Below are 21,227 nucleotides of genomic sequence, written 5' to 3' on the forward strand. Positions count from 1 at the left end.
TAAACATGGCCAGGCTTTACTTAGTTTTTATGAATTGTGTGTGTCCTGGGATTAAAGTAGCACAATTTTATTCATGGTTAGCAATGAGGATTAAAGAAATAGGTTATTTACTCCAAAATGGTGTGTTCTTTTTTTTTTTTTCCTTTTGCCTGGTCTTTGCACTATTTCTTGTGAAATAGCATATATTAACTATCCCCTCCTGTAAATAGCCTCTAAAGAAGCAACAATTTTAATCTCTGTTTCCAAGAATTTGAAAAGTTTTATGGAATATTCCCCCAAATGGCATTATATTATGGAGAGTGGATGGAAAGAACTGCTATTAGGAAATCAGGAAAGGTCCATTTAGTCTTAATCTGTAACTGTTTAGCAGGAAAATAAAGGTAACAAACATGAATTTTTTAGATCTCATTAACTGTAAAATGTAAAATTTTTTCTCTCTGCTGCTTTGGTTACAGACACTGGGATGTTGTAACCAGGTGAGAAGTTTGGCACATTTTCTCCAAAGAGGCCTTAGCGATGGGCAGTTATTTTCTTGTTAAATTTGCCTCTGTTCAAGGTTGGGAACTGCCCTTGCAGACTCAGTAATCTAATTTTGTCAATATATTGAGAACATATTCATCTCAGAGACAAACTCAGTTTGTGAATTTTAAACGTAAATATAAAAACAATGTTAACTTATTAACTTACAATGAGAAAATTCTCTGCCAGAGAATGGAATACTCAGAGACCATTCTCTCCCCATAGGCAGAACACATGGTAAACCACCTTATGATCAAAACGTGTGTGGTGAACATGGGATTAGAATAAAGAGAGTTAAGTAAATTGAGTTTAATGACATTATGTTGAGAATGCATGTTCCTTTCACATTATAGAGATTGTTTTGCCAAGAGGATTGTAATATTTAGAATGTTGGCTTAAGTGTCCTTTTCCCTGGATAATACATAGACAGACTCTGCCAATATTTGTCTAAACTTTCTTTTTAAGTTTCTGGTGGCAGATTAACCAATCTTTTTTTCTGATTATTTGCATCATTTCATTAAATATGTTAACAAGATAAATTAAGATTTTATATTTCAGGCTTTCTATCTTTGAAATAATTTTCTCTTATTTAGGAGACTTCATATCTGTATATTTTGATCACTTATGTGATGATTTTTTTTCTGATAACTTTGTTTTTAAAACAGTTCCCAGTCATATTCCTAAAATTTTTTTGAGTAAAATAGTGTTATTTTGTTTGTTTTCTAAATGAGGACATCAAGGCCCAGTGACTGTACTGGAAGACTGAATTCTAAGAGTAGATCTGGGATATCTTTGTAGTTATTAAAGTTCAGTTTTTCCTTGCTCTTCTATGCCTTCCTGTGAGGAATGGCTTCAGTTACCTTAAAGGGTACAGTGAGAAGAGTAAATATTGAGTGTTCCCAAAATGTATATATACTTTGAATGATTATAAAGTCTGTGTTTATTAACATACAGTTCATTTTTAAAATTTAAAAGAATCTACAGAAATTAGTAATTTTTTTTGTCAATGCCTATTTCCTAACTGATGACCATTTTGGTCCATGCACCACTAATAACTCAAAGCATTGGAATGGCAAACATCAAGAATCCTTTTGTTCAGTATTTGTGTGCCCTTAATTCATCAACTATTGCTGGTTTTGTACCATACACTTTATCTTTTATGTATCCCCATAAAAAAAGTCTAGTGGATAGATTTTCTTTGTTCAAAGCTTAGCATGGTTTCACCCATTATCTCAAATCAGCTAAACCTGAAGGCAGTGAAAATTGAGTTATCAACTGTTAAAGTGTGTATACATTTCTTTGGGGTATCCTGTGTCCCCTTGAAAAAATGTAGACACGCTTTGAATAATTACAAAGGCAGTGTTTGTACTTCACCTGCATTTTCAAACTTCCAGTAGCATTTCAGGATGAATTTCCTTTGTTCAAAGCTTAGTCTGGCTGAAAAGAAAGAAACATCAGTTGAGCAATCAGTTGTTAAAGTATGTATACATGATTTTGCGACACCCTGTATCCATTTAAGTTATTGATGCACCTCTGATCACAGAGTTGTTTTTCTTTTCTAAATTATACGTTTATAATCAATAAAATGAATATTAATCAAGGCAATATAAACCAACTGTGTGTGGGTTTTTGTTGTTGTCAATTATAGATGTAGGATTATATTGCAGTTAATTGTCACTCTTTTTTTTGGTGAGTTAAATACTGAATATTTTAAACTTCACATGATTTCCCTTAAATGAGCAGTTTATAAACCTTCATTCATGAATTCATTTTTAAAAAGTTTAGGGTTTTACAGCATTGGTATTATTTATTAAATTTTGTATTATTTTTGCTTGTTTTAGTCTTTTATGCTTTAAAAAAATACGATTTTAGCATTTCACTGCACTCTTTTGTGACAAACATTCCTTAGACAAAGGATATCCCCCTGTTTTATTTTTACTTTGAGATCTGCAGGTTGTATACACAATTTTCCATTTATTTTAACCACATGGTTCATTAATTTTAATAAATATAATGGTAAGAGAACTTTAAACTACATACTTTGGGATTTGGGTATATAAAATTTTTTTGGAGGTAATTCTAAGAGTTTAGTTGTCTAACAGCTGCTGCTGGCTACTAGGTGGCTAATAGCTCTTTTAAATTGTTGGCAAAGAGGATATAATGATGTCCAGCAGAATTTAGAGTTTTATAACATGTAGTTTGCTCAAATTTTGCTTTTGAGTCCCCATTTTTGTTTGTTGTTAGATGTACTTAGAGATCTAATTTTAAGAATATGATGGTATGCTTAGTTTTTTAAAGAATAGTATTTTTATCATATTGATAAAAAGATGGCCTAGTGTTGAAAACTCTTATGATTATCCTGAAAATGGTTATCACGCCCTCACGCCATAACAGCTCAGACACTCAACACTGGGGAGAGAGAAATGGAGATCAGTCAGGCACAAACGAGCTCATGAGATAGGAATGGGGACTAGCCAGGCACAAATAAGCTCGCGAGAGAGGAATGGGGACCAGACAGTCTACAGCCCGGGAGAGGGACAAGCCGCCCGCCCCATGGTCCCAGGGGCCTGCGGCTATGGCCCAGGCAAAGCCACCCACCCATGGTCCCCTGTGGCTGCAGCTAGCCTGAATGAAGCTGACCTGGATCCTGGGTGCCTGTGGCCAACCGGAGGAGGGAATCCTGGGTCCCGGGTGTGGGGCAGGGCAAAAGCAGTTAGGGGTGATCAGGCTGGTAGGGGAGCAGTTAGGAGCGATCAGGCAGGCAGGCAGAGGGGTTAGGGGTGAACAGGCAGGCAGGCAGACAAGCGGTTAGGAGCCAGCAGTCCCGGATTGCAAGAGGCAGTCAGACATCCCTTGGGAATCCCAGATTGGAGAGGGTGCAGGCCAGGCTGAGGGACCTACCCTCCTGTGCATGAATTTCATGCACCAGGCCTCTAGTAGTTTATAAAAGCCACATAGATTACCCTGGCTGTTGTAGCTAAGTGGTTAGAGCATTGGTCTGTGCACTCAAGGGTCTTGGGGTCGATTCCCAGTCAAGGGCATGTACCTGGCTTGCATGTTCCATCCCTGGAATAAATATCCTCAGGAGAGGATTAACAACAAAAAACAGCCACATAGATGGATACATATATATAGTATGTAGATGCTGGTTAACTTTGATAGGAATACTTAAATATAGTACTGTATTTAATATAATAAAATATATTTTATTATTAATATAATAAAAGTATAATACGTAAATTGACCAAATGGTGGAACTGCTGGTCAGTGGGGGAGCGGGGCTGGCGAGCAGGCGGTGCCAGGCCAGCCAAGGCGCATGCCAGCAGGCATAGGGAGGAGACGGCGATGGGCGAGCGGTGGCAGAGGAGCAATTGGCCGCTCGCCAGCCAGCACCTTCCCCTGATCAGCCCACTGGTCGCCTCCCGGGGGGGGGGGGGGGAGAGGGCCTAATCCCTCAGTCGGATATACCCTGAGGTCGCCTGGACTGTGAGAGGGCACAGGCCAGGCTGACGGGAACCTCGCCCCCCCCTCCCCCCTCCCCCCGCCCCAGTGCACAAATTTTCATGCACTGGGTCTATAGTATTAAATAAACAAGGCATGAGGCCCACTGGCCACAAGTTTGACATTCTTGGTAGATGCTTCAGACATAAATGTGGGCAAAATACCCTGAAGGCTCTAACTTGAACAGTACCATTTGTGTACAATGATACTTGTGTAAACTCTGAAAATTATTATGGGGCTTATTTCATTTTGATAGGGTGAGTCTGCTTCTGGCAAATGAGACTTACATTGTAATCTACTAATACCTGTCAGTATGTTGCTGTAAAACATTTTTTTTGATGTTTCTATTTTATGATTTAGATAATAGAAAAAGAAGATATTTTAAGTTCAAGAAACGTAGTAATTAACTCAAAAGTTTTAATATACTTTATAAAAACTTTCTAGCAAGAGTGGCTTGGACAGATAGAAAGAAAATAGTAAGAATAGTAGAATAAGAGAAGAAAACAGCAATTGAAGAAAGATTAGAACACATAGAAGAGAGAATAGGAAATAATCTTTGTAGCTTAAAGAGAATGGAAATTGTGGTAAGCTTTATATTGAAGATTTAAACAAGATGAAAGAAGTAATTGTGAGTTGCATTTTGCTAATATTCACACATTATGATTAGATTTCCTTTGCCATTTGTTTCACTGGAAGGGCAGAAGTAGATTTTCAACTAATTTTGTTTCCTTAATTAGTTTTGCTTTCAGTTGGTAGTAGAATATAGTAATTTATTTGAGGACTGTTGGTTTTACTTTATTCTTTTAATTGGCATTGTTAAATTATTGTATGTATGCTAGTTAGGCATGCTTTTATTTCTTTTTAAGTTTTAATAACCGGTAACTTTAGTGGTTGGTATCATTTATATATGGATTTCATTGAGAAATTTAGTTTTATTAAATTCTTTTTTTTTTAAGTATATTTTATTGATTTTTTACAGAGAGGAAGGGAAAGAGATAGAGAGTTAAAAACATCGATGAGAGAGAAACATCGATCAGCTGCCTCCTGCACATCTCCTACTGGGGATATGCCTGCAATCCAGGTACATGCCCTTGACCGGAATCGAACCTGGGACCTTTCAGTCCGCAGGCCGACGCTCTATCCACTGAGCCAAACCGGTTTCGGCTATTAAATTCTTTTTAAATTTTCATCTTCCTTTTCTTTATGCTTTTATTATTAAGTGGTCTATATTTTGTTTTCTTGATTTACATTTTTAATTGTTTGTTTATATACTAGAAAACACACACACACACAGCCAAACAAACACAAAACTCTGATTTTTTGTGTTTTTAAATTTTTATTTTTTTTAAAATTTATCATTATTGTTGAAAGTATTACGGATTCCCCCCACTCCCTTCTTCCCCCATTGACCCTCTCCTTCTCACTCCCACCCTCTTCCCGGCCTTCAGAAGAGTTCAACCGAAGAACTTATATGCATACATGCATGACCCATGAACACAGAAAATAATGCGGTTAACTTGTGTTTTTTTTTTTTATAATGACATTTTTTACATATTTTACATATATTTTTAGTGATTTCAGAGTGGAAGTGAGAGGGAGAGATAGTAACATCAATGATGAGAATCATTGATTGGCTACCTCCTGCATACTCCCTCCTGGGGATTGAGCCTGCAACCCAGGATGTGCCCTGACTGGGAATGGAACTATGACCTCCTGCTTCATAGGTTGATACTCAGCCACTGAGCCACACCAGCCAGAGTGTTAACTTGTATTTTTAATCATTGTGGAGTAGAGAGTGTGAGCTTTGTAGTCAAATGGATATGGATTTGGATCATGACTTGGCAATCTTCTAGCTGTGACATTATGAACATAATAGCTAAACCTAAAGCAATAGGTTCTTTATTTGGAAAATGGTTGTTATTGTAAGGATCAAATAATTTGGCACACAAACACATTTTGCATAATGCCTGGTACAAAGTTACACTCAGTCAATGACAGTTCTTTCTCCTTTATTTTTTTAGCTTAAATAATTTGAGCTATTCTTAGCTGAAATAGTTTTTTAATGAAAACTATGCACTGTCTATATTCAGCACAAGTTTCAGAGTTACCTCCTTCTGGCTCTGTGCATTATCTCTGAGCTCTTATGTATGTGTTGTAGGTAGACATATAACTTCTGTGGTGTCTAGTACAATATTGATTAACTTTCTTCTCCCCTTTGGAAAAATGTTTCACTTCCATTTCCAATTTATTTCAACATTGCTCTACTCCCAATAAATTAGATCTAATTTGACTTTTCCTTTGAACTGGTATAACTTTTGCCTGGTTCCCTTATTGTATGAATAGAAAAAATACATCTTTCCCATATATTCACTTTATATCTCTATGAGAATCAAATTTTACCTTTTATTTGAGGAGCAGTAATGTATTTTTGTTCTATTTTAAATATTTAATTTTTAAAATAATTTCTATTAAGTGTTTAAATACATCCTCAAGAGAAGATTGGCTTATTAAATGCTTATTGCCTGCAAACCCACTGGTATTTTATTTTAATCATTTGATATTTGGGGTGTCCCAATAGTAATATCAACCCTACTAACAATAATAGGTCTTTTCATAATATCTAACTACTAAATACTTTGTTTGCAATACCAGTATGATTTTATTAGGGCAAATTTTCTAAGGAATTGTGTTGTATCATTCATTGCATAGTGTCTCGAATATGTTGTTACTCTGCAATTGTATTTTTAATGAATGAACAGTTAAAGGAGTCCTGAAAGAGTACAGGCATCTTTTCCCTTAAGTGTCTCATCATGTTGTATTGAGTTAAAAATCTTCTTTTAAATTTTAGATATGCTATTTGGATCCTCCAGAATTCTTTCATATTCTTTGTTTTCCATAAATGTATGATTTCAGTCAATAAGTTATTTTTAAAAATGAATGAGCATTGAATATAAAGGTGGGTTCATGTAATGACCTGAAAATACCAGTAAATTAAGGTAACAGAGGATTTGAGTAAGATGGAATATTCTGAAAGATAATCACCAACCTCTAATGAACCTATGAGATGGGAGAATTCTGAAAAAGAGAGGCAGGGATTGGGTAAAAAAGTGTTTGAATGAAAATTAAAGACCAAAAATATTTTCTAAGTAAAAAGTTGTAAAAATTATTATCATTTTATTGGTGTTATCTTCTTGAATTACTTAACCATTAACAGGGATAAACAGATTTCTTTGTGTATAGTTAAATGCATGGGTGTTTACACCTGTTTCTAGTTTAGACTTTATAAGTGTTATTCTTATGGAAACAAAACAGAGTTGACCACAAGCAGGATTACTGGAAAAAAAATTGCATACTATTTGGAAACTTAGTGTCCTTTGCTTGTCTGGTGTTCTGACGTAGTGGGCTGTTTGTGTTTTAGAAGAGGTCCATCAGTGAAAAATGATACACCCAATGAACTTGAATTACCATTATAATGTTAAAGACGGAAAACTGCCATTAATTGCACTTTAGATTAGCATTATAGTTGTAAAGGAGTGTATACTGACCTTGTATCCAAGTGTTAGGAAATCAAGGAATTTTCATTTGAAATGAAGCACACTGTCTCTGTACTCTTGCTTCAGACTTAAAATCCAGCAAACAAATAAGATTTCCAAAGATACAAATTTGTAAATTTCTACTTCTTAAAAAACTTTTGACTGAGTTTGTTCCTGTTGGGTACATTTGATCTTCTTAGTTTAAAGATTTTGAGCATGAAAACTGACAGCTGTCAAATTTTAATAGATCAAAGAATACTATAGAAGTCTGAAACTTTAAATTGTATCTTGTTGGCTAGATGAGGAGATGATTATATTTTACATATTGGAATCTGTACTTTTCTGTTATTAAGCTTAAATTTCCCTATATATTACAAAAACATATGTAAAACATGTATACAGTTGCCTGACTGGAGTAGCTCAGTTGGTTGAGCTTTGTCCTCAGCTTTGTCCTGTACTCTGAAGGTATGCTGGTTCCTTTCCCAGTCAGAGCACATACCTGCATTGTAGGTTCATTTCCTGGGTCAGACTGTCAATGTTTCTCTCTCACATAGGTGTTTCTCTATCTCTCTCTCTCCAAGCATGTCCTCAAATGAGGATTACAAAAACACACAAACATGTATACAATAAAAATTATTAATATTTTGGGTCTATATATGTGGACAATATTTACTGATGTTGATATTTTGAGGGTGAGTTTTTGTTATTAGACAGTCACCTAAAATTCAGTGAAGATGTGTATATTCCAGCATAATTAAAAACTTAGATAATAACTGGAAAAAATCTTGTTTTCATGTAGATGGTGATACGTTTTTCTTTTTTCTTTTATTTCATAGCACTACTCATTTGTTTTTTCATTTTATTTTAAAAATAGGATGTGGATTATGATATATTTAGTAATCATTTATATTATCAAGTCAAACAAGTTTCTGAAAATCCCACTAATTATTCATAAGTTGAAAGCACATGTAAATTATAGTCATTTTAGGTTCAGCATTCCTTATGTCTGAAATAAGAATTGATGTGATAAGCAGGATGTCAGAAAGGCTTGTAACTCCAAATCTTGTTTGCCAGCTAGTATTGATTCTTGACGTCTTCTCACAAAAGCATCATTTCTTTGAGTAAATTTATTGGTCCCTATTAGTTTTTTTTCCTCTAACTTATTTATCCAGAGCAAGTTTTGATCTGTGAGAAAACATGGCCCAACATGGCACTACAACCAGTAAGGGCATTAAACAAGAAGTCTTCAGCATTATTTTTTTAAGTATGTGTAATTATTGTTTCTTCGTTATATTTCAAAATTACACTTGTGAATCTACCATTTAACTTAAGAAATATAACATTATCAATTCTAGTACTTCTCTTCTGTCATTTCCCTCTTGCTTTCTCCCCAGAAGAAACCACTGTCCTAAATATTTATTATTTCCCTTCATTTGTAAAAATCATTTTTTGTATATGTACATATATCTCTAAAGAGTTTGGCTTGTTTATGTGCCTTATAAAATGGGTTAATACTGTGTGAACTCTCCTGCAATTTACTTTTTACACAAATTTATGTTTCTTTTTAAAAAAAATATTTTTATTGATTTCAGAGAGGAAAGAAGAGGGAGAGAGGAGGAGAAACATCAATGATGAGAGCGAATCATTGATCGACTGCCTCCTTCATGTCCCCTACTGGGGATCAAGCCTGCAACTCGGGCATGTGCTCTGACTGGGAATTGAACCAAGACCTCCTGGTTCATAGGTCGATGCTCAACCACTGAGCCATGCCAGCTGGGCTTTAATGTATGTTTCTAAGACTTATCCATGTTGTTGCATATTTATGCAGGAACCTGTAGTTCCTGACTAAAAGCTATTCTAATGTATGCCACTGCTCATTTAACTATTGGACTGTGGGCATTTTGGCTATTGTCACTTATTTACTATTTGAAGAGTACTTCTAGGAGTATTCTTATACACGTTTTTAGTAATACCAAGTGTTTCTTTAGCACTTTGCATGGGAAAGACTTTTGTTGATATCAGGTTTTTCCCCTTATGAGTAATTTCTGAAACTCTTGTCTGTTATATATTTTCCCTTTTACCTCTTTCCTCTGATTTTTTTTTATTTTAACTTACCAAAAAGCTGCAAGAAATGAACAAATAATTTTATATACTCTTTATTCATTTTCTTCAGATGTTAACATTTTACATTTGCTTTATTTTTATTCTTTTCCCCCCTCTTCCTTATTTTCTTCTTCCTCTTTCTGTTTCAATGTTTATTTAACATTCTTTTTTTTTCTTATACTGAGGCCATGCAGTCTAAAATATTGTGTCCGAAAGTAACTTAACGTTAGTTCCGCACATCCTACCCTCCTGCCCCCACACTTGTAATTGTGCTTAAGCTATTCATTTGAAATATGGTTTAATTCACTTGTTGCTCTTTGTATTTTAGGATTTAAGTGCCCTCTTTCCCTGCTGGTTTATTTTATTTTTATTTTATTGAGTATGTGAAACATTGACATGGTTCTAAAACTCAGAACCATTTTTAAAACAACTACTCAGTGAAGAGATATTTCTCAGTATTCATTCCTTCTGCCTGTTCATTTTATTCCACCTATCTGTCTCATTAGTTTTATCTTTTCTGTGTTTCCTTTATGACAAATGAGTAGATGCATGCATCTGCATCTTTTTATTTTTTAACTTTTTGATTTCAGAGAAGAAGGAAGAGGGAAAGAGAGATAGAAACATCAGTGATAAGAGAGAATCATTGATTGGCTGCCTCCTGCACATCCCCTACTGGGGATCAAGCCTGCAACCTAGGCATGTGCCCTTGACCAGAATCGAACCTGGGACCCTTCAGTCTGCAGGCTAACGCTCTATCCACTGAGCCAAACCAGGTAAGGCACATCTGCATCTTTTTACAGATGTAAGACCTATTTGTAGATTTTCTTTTTTAGTGAATTAACTGTTTACATTTTTGTGCCCATTATTCTATAGGCTGTTCTTTTGCAATCCGCGCCCTCCCCCCCATCCCCAAGTTTTAAATGTTCTTTTTATTATTTAGGAATATTAGTCGTTACCTGTGATATGAATTATATATATATCTTTTTTTTTAATTTGTCAGTTTTTTCTTGATTCTATTTAAGATATTTTTTGGCAGAAAACATTGTTACTTATCCTAGAGTCAAATGTATAAATCTTTTTTTTTGTATTTGGAATCAAGTCATAGTTACAAAGCTCCTCTTTTTGTTTTTTTTTTTTTTGTTTTTACACCCAAGGTAAAGAGGAACTCACTCATATTTCCCCTGTTCTCTTAAAAATTGTTTTGATCTCTGATCGATTTGGAGTTTATTTATTTATTTTTTTATCTCATCTTTTTTCAAATGACTAATCAGTTGTCCTGGCACTTTTTATAGACAAGCCCATCTTTATCTCAGTTACTTGAAATGCCACTCCTACCATATACTAAAGTTTCACACTGACATGGATCTATTTCTGGACTTTCTAGTCTATTAATTGCTGCACCAAACTGTTTAAATTATAAAGGGTGCATCTTATGTTTTTATGTAATTCAATGCAGTATTATATTAATAAGGTACATAGTATGTTTTAGTATAGTTTTTAAATTAGTATATTTTAATAAGAGGGTCTAGTACCCTCCTTATATTTTTTTTCTTGTCTTTTTTGTATTTTTACTTCTTCCATATGATGTTTAATGTCCATTTGTCTAATTCCATTATAAAAAAAAGCTTATTGATACTATTATTGGATTTATATTAGGTCTATAAATTAATTAAGGGATTTTTTTTCTGTCATTATTTCTTCAAATAAGTTTCCAATAGTCTTGCTCTTTCTCTTTTCCTTTTGGCACCCCTACAATGCAAATGTTTGTATGCTTGAAGTTGTCCCAGAGGCTCTTTACACTATCTTCATATTTTTGGATTGCTCTTCTGATTGGTTGCTTTTTTATCCCTCATATTCCAAATCATTGATTTGATTCTTAAAATCCTCTACTGTTGAACCCCTATAAATTATTCTTTATTTCAGTTAGTGTATGATTAATTTCTGACTGGTCCTTTTTCATGTCTTTGAAAATCTCACTAAGATCCTTGAAAGTCTCATTAATACCCATGAAACTCTCCTTAAGATCCTTGAGTGAGAGGAATAGACTTACAAGTCCAGGAAGCACAGATTCCCAAACAAGAAGAACCCAAAGAGGCCCACACCAAGACACATTATAATTAAAATGCCGAAAGTTAAAGACAAAGAGCGAATCTTAAAAGCAGCAAGAGAAAGCAGTGAGTAACAAAAAGAAGCAGCAGCAGCAGATGAATCAGAAGAAGAAGAAAAAGAAGAAGGAGAAAAAGGAGGAGGAAGAGAAGGAGGAGAAAAAATATAAATAATAAAATGGCAGTAAATACATATCTATCAACAATTGAAACTAAAAATCAAAAACGAACAAGGAATCTAATGAACAACAACAATAAAAATTGATGAATAAAATAGAACCAGAGGCATGGAAATATGGAACAGACTGATGAATCTCAGAGGGAAGGGAGGAGGGTGGGGCAGCAAGGGATTAACCAAAGAATTTATATGCATATATGCATTACCTATGAACACAGACAATAGGGTGGTAAAGGCTTGGGGTGGGTTGGGAACTGGGTGGAGGAGGGTATTGGGGGGGGGAAGTGTACATCTTTAATACTCTCAACAATAATTTTAAAAATTAAAAATAAAGTAAAATAACTAAGGGAGGATTAACATCTTTATGATACTTAGTTCCGTAACTAATTACAAGGGATATCTTTACCTTTGTTCAGGTATACCTTTGAGTCTTTTAGAAGTGTTTTAAAGTTTTCCTCATGCTTCTTGCTAAATTTATTCCTCAATATTTTATCTTTTTTGTGGCTATGGAAAGTAGTATTTTCTTTAACATTAAATCCCCTATTATTTTTACATATGAATGCTATTCATTTCTATTCATGAAGTTTATATCTTTCTTCTTTACTGATTGTGTTTACTGTTTGACTTATTAGGAACATGAGATAATTTTTCTTCTTCTATTTTTACACATTTATTTAATTTATCTTGCCTAATTGCATTGGCTTATGCCTTTAGTGCAATGTTAAATGGTATGGAGATAGTAGACATCCATCCTTGTCTTTTTTTTGACCATAGAGGAATTAATCTAATTTGATCTTTTTTTTCCTTTCTCATTAATTAACATGCTGATTTAGGACTAGGGTCTATATTTATTATGTCAAGAAAGTATCCATCAATTCCTGTTTTCTTGAGTGTTCATTTTTACTAAAAGTATTTTCAGTCTTAGAGATAAAACATAATTTTCTATTTAAGCCTATCAGTATGATGTATTGTATTAATGAATTCCCTAATAATGAACTATCCTTTCCTGGAACAAATCTCACTTGTTCATTCAAAACATGTTCTCAGTATGGTGTAGGACTTTCTTTACTAACATTTGATTTAGAACTTTTGCCTCATTATTTTTTTGTGATACTCTAATAATCTCTAATTATTCTGTTTTTGTACTGTCTTTATCAGGCTTAGCTATTAATGTTATGTTACTGTTATGTAAGCTAAGGAAGTTTTCTTTATTTTTAATGCTTTGGACCAATTTTAGAGCATTAATTATTTTTATTTTATATTTATTTATTTATAAAACATATTTTATTATTTTAGAGAGGAAGGGAGAGGGGAAGAGAGATAGAAACATCAATGATGAGAGAGAATCATTGATTGGCTGCCTCCTGCACGTCCCCTACTGGAGATAGAGCCTGCAACCCAGGCATCTGCCCTTGGCCAGAATTGAACCTGGGACCCTTCAGTCCGCAGGCTGACGCTCTATTCATTGAGCCAGACCAGCTAGGGTTAATTTTTTTTTTTAGCTCTAATCGAATCACCTTTTATAAACTATATTTCTGTGGTCATGTATTACACATTTTTAAAAATAGAATTTAAAATTTATTTACTGAGAATTCTGTAGAGGAGTTTTATGATTTAAAGACTTCTTCTGTTGTAATTATTATGTTCCATTTGTCATTTAATTTGTATATTTGTACTTTTTGTTCTTTTATTGTTAATCAGTTACCTACTATTTTGTTTACTTTTTTAGACATTCAGAATTTTTTATTAATTAGATCTACTTTTTAAGTTTACTTAGATTTGTATTATCTTTATTGTTTGTATTGTGCTTTCTTTTCCTTTTTGTTTCTATTTAGTTCATGAGTTGGGAATTTAATTCGTTTTTTAAAATTGATGTGTTCTAGTCTATAAATACTTTTCTAAACATTGCTATAAATGTGTCCCATAGATTGATATGAAATGTTTTAATATCATTATTTCCTTTGTCAAAATTGTAATATTTTGACGGGGGAATTAAAATTTTGTGGTTGGGTGGGTAATGGAGTAGGTGAAGAGAGTCCTAAAAAGGCTTTTTTTTGAATGCTGTCAAATGATCAAAGAAATTTAATGACAGTTTCCTTTTATTGAATATTTACCATGTACCAATCTGGTATAGCCAAGCAGCTTATTTATATTACCTAATTCAAGCTGTATAATGTCATTTTGAGGTACATATTTCCCCATTTTCAGAATACTGAATCAGTGGTTTATATCGATTCGTATTTGCCCAAGGCTACGTAACAAGTAAGTTGTTTTTATTGAAATTAAATTCCATTTCTGACTCTGTAGCTATGGCTTTTACTTAAGCAGTAATATTGTGAGGTCACAGAGGTATTTAACAGTATGGCATAATCAGTAACTGTTAGTAGCACAGTGTGACTGGAATAAAGTCAGCCCTTAGTAGTATCATTTCTGGCTTGGACAAATAGTTCATCGAGATACCATTAGCTAAAATGGGGAGCGTGAAACAAAGCAGGTTTCTGTAAGATGATGGGTAAGTTTGATGTACCTACTAGGTAGCTACATGGAACTGTCTGGTAGTTAGGTGAATATATGGATCTGGACCTCTGCAGAGTGGAGCTTATAGGTGAAAATTTAAATAATGAGTTTTGAAAGTGGTCAGAATAATGTGAATATTGAGATCAGAACATGAAAAAAAACTGAATCTTAAGGTTGAGAGGGAACAAAAAAAATTAGTCAAAATGTTAGGAGAAAGTCTAGGATAAAGTGGTTCACAGGTGCCAAGGGAACTTTCAAGGTAAAGGAGGGTCATTAGTATTGGTGCTCTGGAGAACTAAAGAAAGATAAGAGCGTTCATTTGATTTAATAGTAATTGAAAGGAAAATTAATATCTTAATTGTTGAATCTGTGGAGTGATGAGGGTTAGGTGAGAAGACAATTGAGGCAGGAATCATTTGGAGATAAAACATTTGGGTATGAAGGTAAAGTGTGATAGGTGGCAGTAGCTAGTGGAAAGTGTGAGGTTGAATTGAGGATGCCTCTCTTGCCCTCTCCCTACTTTCCTCTCTCTCTTTCCTTTTCCCTTCCCTGTATTTATCTGTTTTCTTTGTGTCCTCCCTCTCTTCCTCCTTTTCTTTATTCTACCACTTTTCCTACTTGTTTTCCTCATATGATGTTATGGATTGAGAATTTAACTTTTATCAGCATGAAATCTTGTCTCAGATTTTAGCTATAAATATAAAAACAGAGAGATTTAAAAATATTCAGGTATTAGATCAGAATGATATTTTTAAGAGTTTCTTGAATCCAGGATCATAGTCACTTTTATGCCCAGAATTAAACATACTTGTCTAACAAGTTTTAATCTTTGAAATAATAATGAAAATAATATAAGCACAATAATAAAACCTATACATATTTAGTCAATTTATACCTCACTAGGGGCCTGATGCATGAAATTCATGCAAGGGGCTTGGCCCTCGCAGCCCCGGCTTCCTCAGCCCTTGCTGCCCGGCTGCCTCGTGGCCCCGCGGCCCCACCCACTGGTCTTTCTGGAAGATCCTTCCGCAGTCCACTCTAATTAGCATGTTAGCTCTTTATTATATAGGATTGGCAAATCTTTGCCAATTTTATAGATAAGGAAACTGAGAGAAGTAAACTTGCTTATTGCTCATACCTGGCATGGCAATTAGGTTCCAGAATCTATGGTCTTAATACCAGGTCTGTATTCACTCTACTATGCTATAATACTTATTTCATAAATTATAATTTAGAATTAGTTAGAATATTTTGACATTTTAGAGAAATCTTAGCATATGGAATAATGAAGATTAGAAAAAAGTCATTTCTGAGACAGATATATCAAGTAAAAATATGAGTTGAAATTCTAGTTTTCTGTATTTCATTAAATACAGAAATGCGTTATGTGAGAAGCTAGAATGCCTTTCACGTATGGCACATACTATTTTATAAACACAATTGCTATGAAGTAAAAGTATATCTAAGTTAACTAAATGATACCTGTAGGATACCAATCAGAAATTGATAAATTGTTTAGTTTATTAATACCTATTGACCTTATAAATATTTTTCTTCAGGCAAAAATGCAATTTCCATTGTGAGCTGTCTTCCAGAATTTATGGTAGAACTTCGCTGACGTTGCCACTAATGCCAATGTGGAATAAAGGTCTTTATAATTTAGAAATTCAGAACATATAAATAGATTACTTCTAAAAATAATTTACTCTTCTTAAACTTTAAAATGCATAGTATAAATACATGTGTTTGAATTTTTAGAAAGAATTCTAAACACTGCTATAAATGTGTCCCATCGATTGATATGTAATTTTTTAATATCATTATTTCCTTTGTCAAAATTGTAATATTACTATGAAAATAAATTAATATATATAACCTGTTTATTTTGCCCTCATCAATATTTTTGTTTTATTTCATGCTTGGCAATTGGCTTTCCCTTTGTGACCTTTGTATTTGAAATCTAATCACAATCTAATAATGTTTTGTTGGGAAATTAATTACAGAATTGTATTTCAACATTGTTTTTCTTTAAAAACAAGTTGGCATACTGACTGACTTCAATATGAAAAATCTATTGTTGTTGAAAAAGAAATTAGCACTGAGACAGTTGGAGTAATTATTTTAAAGTAATTATTCTTCCCCTTTGCTGACTTTATTGTAATAATTGATTTGACTTGGATACTGGGTCATCAGGCCATTGAGTTCATGGATGCCTGACTTGTCTTGCTCACTGCTGTCTTCTCAGTGCCTAGTTAGTGCCTGTGCCTGGCACTAGTAAGTATGCTAGTGCTTTTTCTGAACTAACTTGATAGTTAGGTAATATGTTTGAATACTTTCTCTGAGTTAGAAATGCACTTCTAATGGTAATATGTTATATGTAAACACTAAGACATTATTGTCTTATTTGCCTGAGTCTCATGTGGAAATATCATGTTAAATTTAGAAACACTAGTTTTAGATTTCAGGTAATGGCCCTTTAGGAATAGTTATAGAATTCTCATTTTCAGTCATTTTGCTTTTACTTCCCTTTCCCTCTCTGTACTCTCTTTTCTTCCCTTCAACCTGTTCGTTATTTTCTCTTTAATCATCTTTTTGTTTGTTTTCCTTCAGTATCTGGAGTCCATCTTTCTCCAGCTTCTCCTGCGATTATACTAGACCATGACCATTCTTCTCCCACCATTGGCTGCCTCTCTTCTGAGCCCATCATTTCATCACCAGAGATTACACATGCAGACACCACCATTGTCAGTCAAACTGTTCCTAAAGCACAGGTAAGGACAAGCCTATCTTAATAGGAAATCTGCATGCTTAAAAAAAAAAAAAAAACTTGTATACTGATTGAATTAACTTTTAAAGATTTTCTGATTCCTTTTCTTAACTTTCTGAAAAATATTTCTGTAGACACTCTAACTTTGAGGCTAATATCTAGAATTCTGAATAATATGTTTGTTTTGGGGAACAATTGCAAGGTATTTAAGTAACCTTAGTTACCAAAATATGGTTTGAGTGTCCAGTTATTAAAATTGACTTCATTTATTTCAAATCTTGAACTTCAAAAGGGAAAATAATTACAGATAAAGAATAATCATTTCTGTTTTCAGGGACACTAATTGTATGTTTCAGGTATTAGAGTGTTCTTTTCAATTTTATAGTAAAATTTTAAAAGATTGCAGTCTTAGAGTTTATTCATTCAAATATTTATTAACCCAGGCATTGTGCTAGCAGCTAGATGCTGGATTTAATCCAAATTTTCCAGGTGCTATACACAATCTCAAGTTATCTGGCATCTTTACTAGAAAGTGATGATTGATTCGAGGTTATTAATAAACTAGAGTCCCCGTGCACGGATTTGTGCTCCAGTGGGGTCCCTCAGTGTGGCCTACAGGGATCAGGCCAAAACCAGCAGTCCAATGTCGCCTGCCTCTCCTGCCTACGGCTCCTGTTCATGCCTGCCCCGCTGCGCCTGCCACGGGCTCTCACTGAGTCAGTCCTGATCAGGAGAGGCTCGCGCAGCCACAGTGGCGCTTGCCTGGTGCTCGCCAGCCATGAGCCCTGTGTTTGTTGCCCCTCAGCTGAGTGGTGCTTCCGCTGTGGAGCACACTGATCACCAAGGGGCAGCCCCTTCTTTGAGTGTCTGCCCCCTGGTAGTCAGTACGTGTCATAGCGACCTGTCGTTTGGTTGTTCAGTCTTTCGGTTGGTCGGTCGCTTTATATATATATATATATATATATATATATATATATGTTTGTTTTTTTCAAATTCTGATTTACAATTTAAGATATAAGCAAATTCTGGTGTGTGTAAATTTAAGAACTGATATCAGATATGCTTCTTCTTAATTATACACTTTCAGACATACGAAAAAGTTTTAAGTTTTTAGTGCTTTGCTTGCAAAATAACAAATGCTTTGAACTCTGAAGTTTAGAGGAAATTTTGTGCCTTACTGCAAAGATCAGGTTGTTGTAATAGTTTGAGGTCTTCTGTTGATTTACTTAAAGGGTGAAATAATTTCGGAACCCTTGCTACAACTTAATTTCCAAATGTGGTTTCTGGTGCCCTTTGGATGTTTTCATTATTGGTACAGTGTAAACTTTTCCCTCTTGTATATTTTTTTTTTAATGTGGTTTAGATTCAGCAATCAACACACACTGATCTGGATATCTCACTTTTTCCATTGGGTTTAACTGATGAGAAAAGTAATGGAACAATTGCTCTTGTGGATGATTCTGAGGATCCTGTAGCCAATGTATCAAACATACAGCTTCAGCAGAAAATTTCAAGTTTGGAGATTAAACTCAAAGTTTCTGAGGAAGAAAAACAGAGAATTAAAAAGGTATATTTACATTTCCCTAAAAACTGTTTAAATTATACATTCTGGAAATTTGATAAAATCCTTATGTTTGATTAAAAACTCATCAGGGGAAGAAGACACTGACTGTCCCTTCTTGGCTGTAGGTTAAAACCAGTTATTTGAGTATATCACTTAGAATTCTTGGATAAGAAATTTCTGGTCTTAAATGTGTACTTTTAAATATATGACCATCTTTTACTAGATGTTTGTTTTCTCTAAATAATGCTTTTTTTCTGGTTTATTTTTATTTATCTTGAAAGTAGGTAGTATTGTGTTTCTTACATAGTTTAGAAGGTTTGTAACATTGTCTTGTTCCTATATAACAGTGGTTCTCAACCTTCTGGCCCTTTAAATACAGTTCCTCATGTTGTGACCCAACCATAAAATTATTTTCATTGCTACTGCATAACTGTAATGTTGCTACTGTTATGAATTGTAATGTAAATATCTGATATGCAGGATGGTCTTAGGCAACCCCTGTGAAAGGGTCGCGACCCACAGGTTGAAAACCGTTGCTATATAAAGTCAGGCATCATGGGATATTTGACAAGAGTACTTACATATACAGCTATTTTAGTAAATTATTTATTTATGTTCTCATTTCCCTTTCCTTAAAATATCTATAAAAGGGCCTTAGCAAATTTACGAAAGTGTATGTAGATATAGACTGTGTTGATTATAATTGACTTAGGTGCTTTTATTCATTTATTAGCATGAATAATTTTGGTGTTATAGCAATGTTTGATATTGGTCTGGAAATGAGAGTGAAGCATACAATCTATAATATTGTTAAACTTTAAATCATACTTCCTTGTGGGTTTTTTCCTTACCAAACATTTTCTGCTATGTTCATTGAAATAATGAAATATATTTCATGCCATGACATAGTTTGTGCCTGGATTTCTCCTGTAGGATGTGGAATCATTGATAGAAAAGCATAGTGTCTTGGAAAAAGATTTCCTTAAAGAAAAAGAGCAAGAGGCCATTTCTTTTCAAGATAGATACAAAGAACTTCAGGTAAACCGCCTGTGCTTACAATTTAATGTGTAACCTTTTGATAAAGCATGTAATGTGATTTCAAATAGTGATGAATAAATATTTTATGAATGAACAATCAATCAGTATGTAAAATCTTCACCAACATGGATGAAATTAATCATAAATGTAATTTTGAAAAATATGAATCTGTGAGGGTTAGTTGTTTGAGACACAGTTTGGTGAAAAATACTTTGTTTCTGATGGATAAAATTTGGAATTTGGACATTCTGATTTTTCTTATTTGTGATTATATTTTAAAAGAGTTTAGAATCCTGTAACCTCTGAACTGAGATATTTAATCTTTTTTATATATTGTAATCAATGTCTCCTCGTTGCCTCCTCAAGTTTCCTTAATAAACTTGTTTTTTTTCTGTTCTTCCCCATCTCAGTAAATGGCAGTGCTCTCTTTCCATTCCCTAAGTCTGAAAACGGCATTTATCCTTTTTTTTTTTTTTTTTTGTACTTACTCATGTCTGTTCCTTCAGGGAAACCTGTTGGCTTTACCTTCAAAATATCCAGGTTTCCACGATTTATCATTATGTTCACTGCTACCAACCTATTCTAGGCCTTCCTTATTTCTAACCAATCTTTATGCTTCTGTCATTGCCTAATTATGGGCTATTCTCCACCTTGCAGCCACTGTGATCTGTTCAATACTTAAGTTGATTTTGTTATTTTTCTGCTCTGAAATCTTTAGTGGCTTCTCATCTCACTCAAAGTAAGTCAAGTGAGTCCTTAAAATGGTTTGCAAGGCCCTATACTCTTCTTTATCCTTTCTCCCTGTCTTTTCCCTGCCTCTTTCTCCTCATTTTGCTTTATCCTTATATCCCTCTATCTCTTAATTTTCTTTTTTATACCATTCAGGTCTCCATGAGACCTTTCCAGACAATGCTGACATCCCCTCCTATATGATGCTTTTTGCCTCCATAACACTTTTCCATCTGACCAGCTTGTTTATTTGCCTAGATCATTTTAATAGTCTCCTAAGTGGTCTTCTAGCTTCTGCTCTTGCTCTTCTCCTTAATGAATCTTTATTTCAGCAGATAGAGTAGTGCTTTTTAAAATTTAAGTCAAATCATTTCCCAGACTTAATTCTCCTTCTCCTTCCTGTGTAAATCTTTTGGCTTCTCCAACTTTTCCAGTTTACCCCCAGCTATTTACTTACAGCAGGCTTGGTAATAAAGTCCAGGTGAATGTGAGAGCCTGTCTGGGAGGGCATTCCTTGGCTGTTAGAGTGGTGAGTGGAGGGAAATGGTTTATGATTTAGTCACAGTCTCTCTGCCTGGAATGCCTTCCCTCCAGATATCTACATGGCTCTGTTAAAAATTATGTACAACATGCAAATAAGGAAAAGGCTGAGCAGTGTGTTCTTTCGATGTCT

At 34.3% G+C, this 21,227-nt stretch overlaps 1 protein-coding gene across 2 annotated transcripts in view; it reads left to right on the forward strand.

The window, feature by feature from the left end:
* CCDC91 (coiled-coil domain containing 91) overlaps positions 1 to 21,227 on the forward strand; it is a 286,701-nt gene that overhangs the window by 77,429 nt on the left and 188,045 nt on the right. Inside the window, exons 3-6 of one of the 2 annotated variants that reach the window (XM_059682460.1) lie at positions 16,016 to 16,104; positions 17,067 to 17,227; positions 18,587 to 18,790; positions 19,721 to 19,825. In XM_059682460.1, the coding sequence (XP_059538443.1) occupies positions 16,086 to 16,104; positions 17,067 to 17,227; positions 18,587 to 18,790; positions 19,721 to 19,825 (489 nt within the window). In that variant the 5' untranslated portion in view covers positions 16,016 to 16,085. The remainder of the gene's footprint in view (positions 1 to 16,015; positions 16,105 to 17,066; positions 17,228 to 18,586; positions 18,791 to 19,720; positions 19,826 to 21,227) is intronic. The other variant, XM_059682459.1, reaches the window with a different exon arrangement.

The sequence above is a fragment of the Myotis daubentonii genome, chromosome 2, assembly GCF_963259705.1.
Source record: "Myotis daubentonii chromosome 2, mMyoDau2.1, whole genome shotgun sequence".
Classification (NCBI taxonomy): domain Eukaryota; kingdom Metazoa; phylum Chordata; class Mammalia; order Chiroptera; family Vespertilionidae; genus Myotis; species Myotis daubentonii.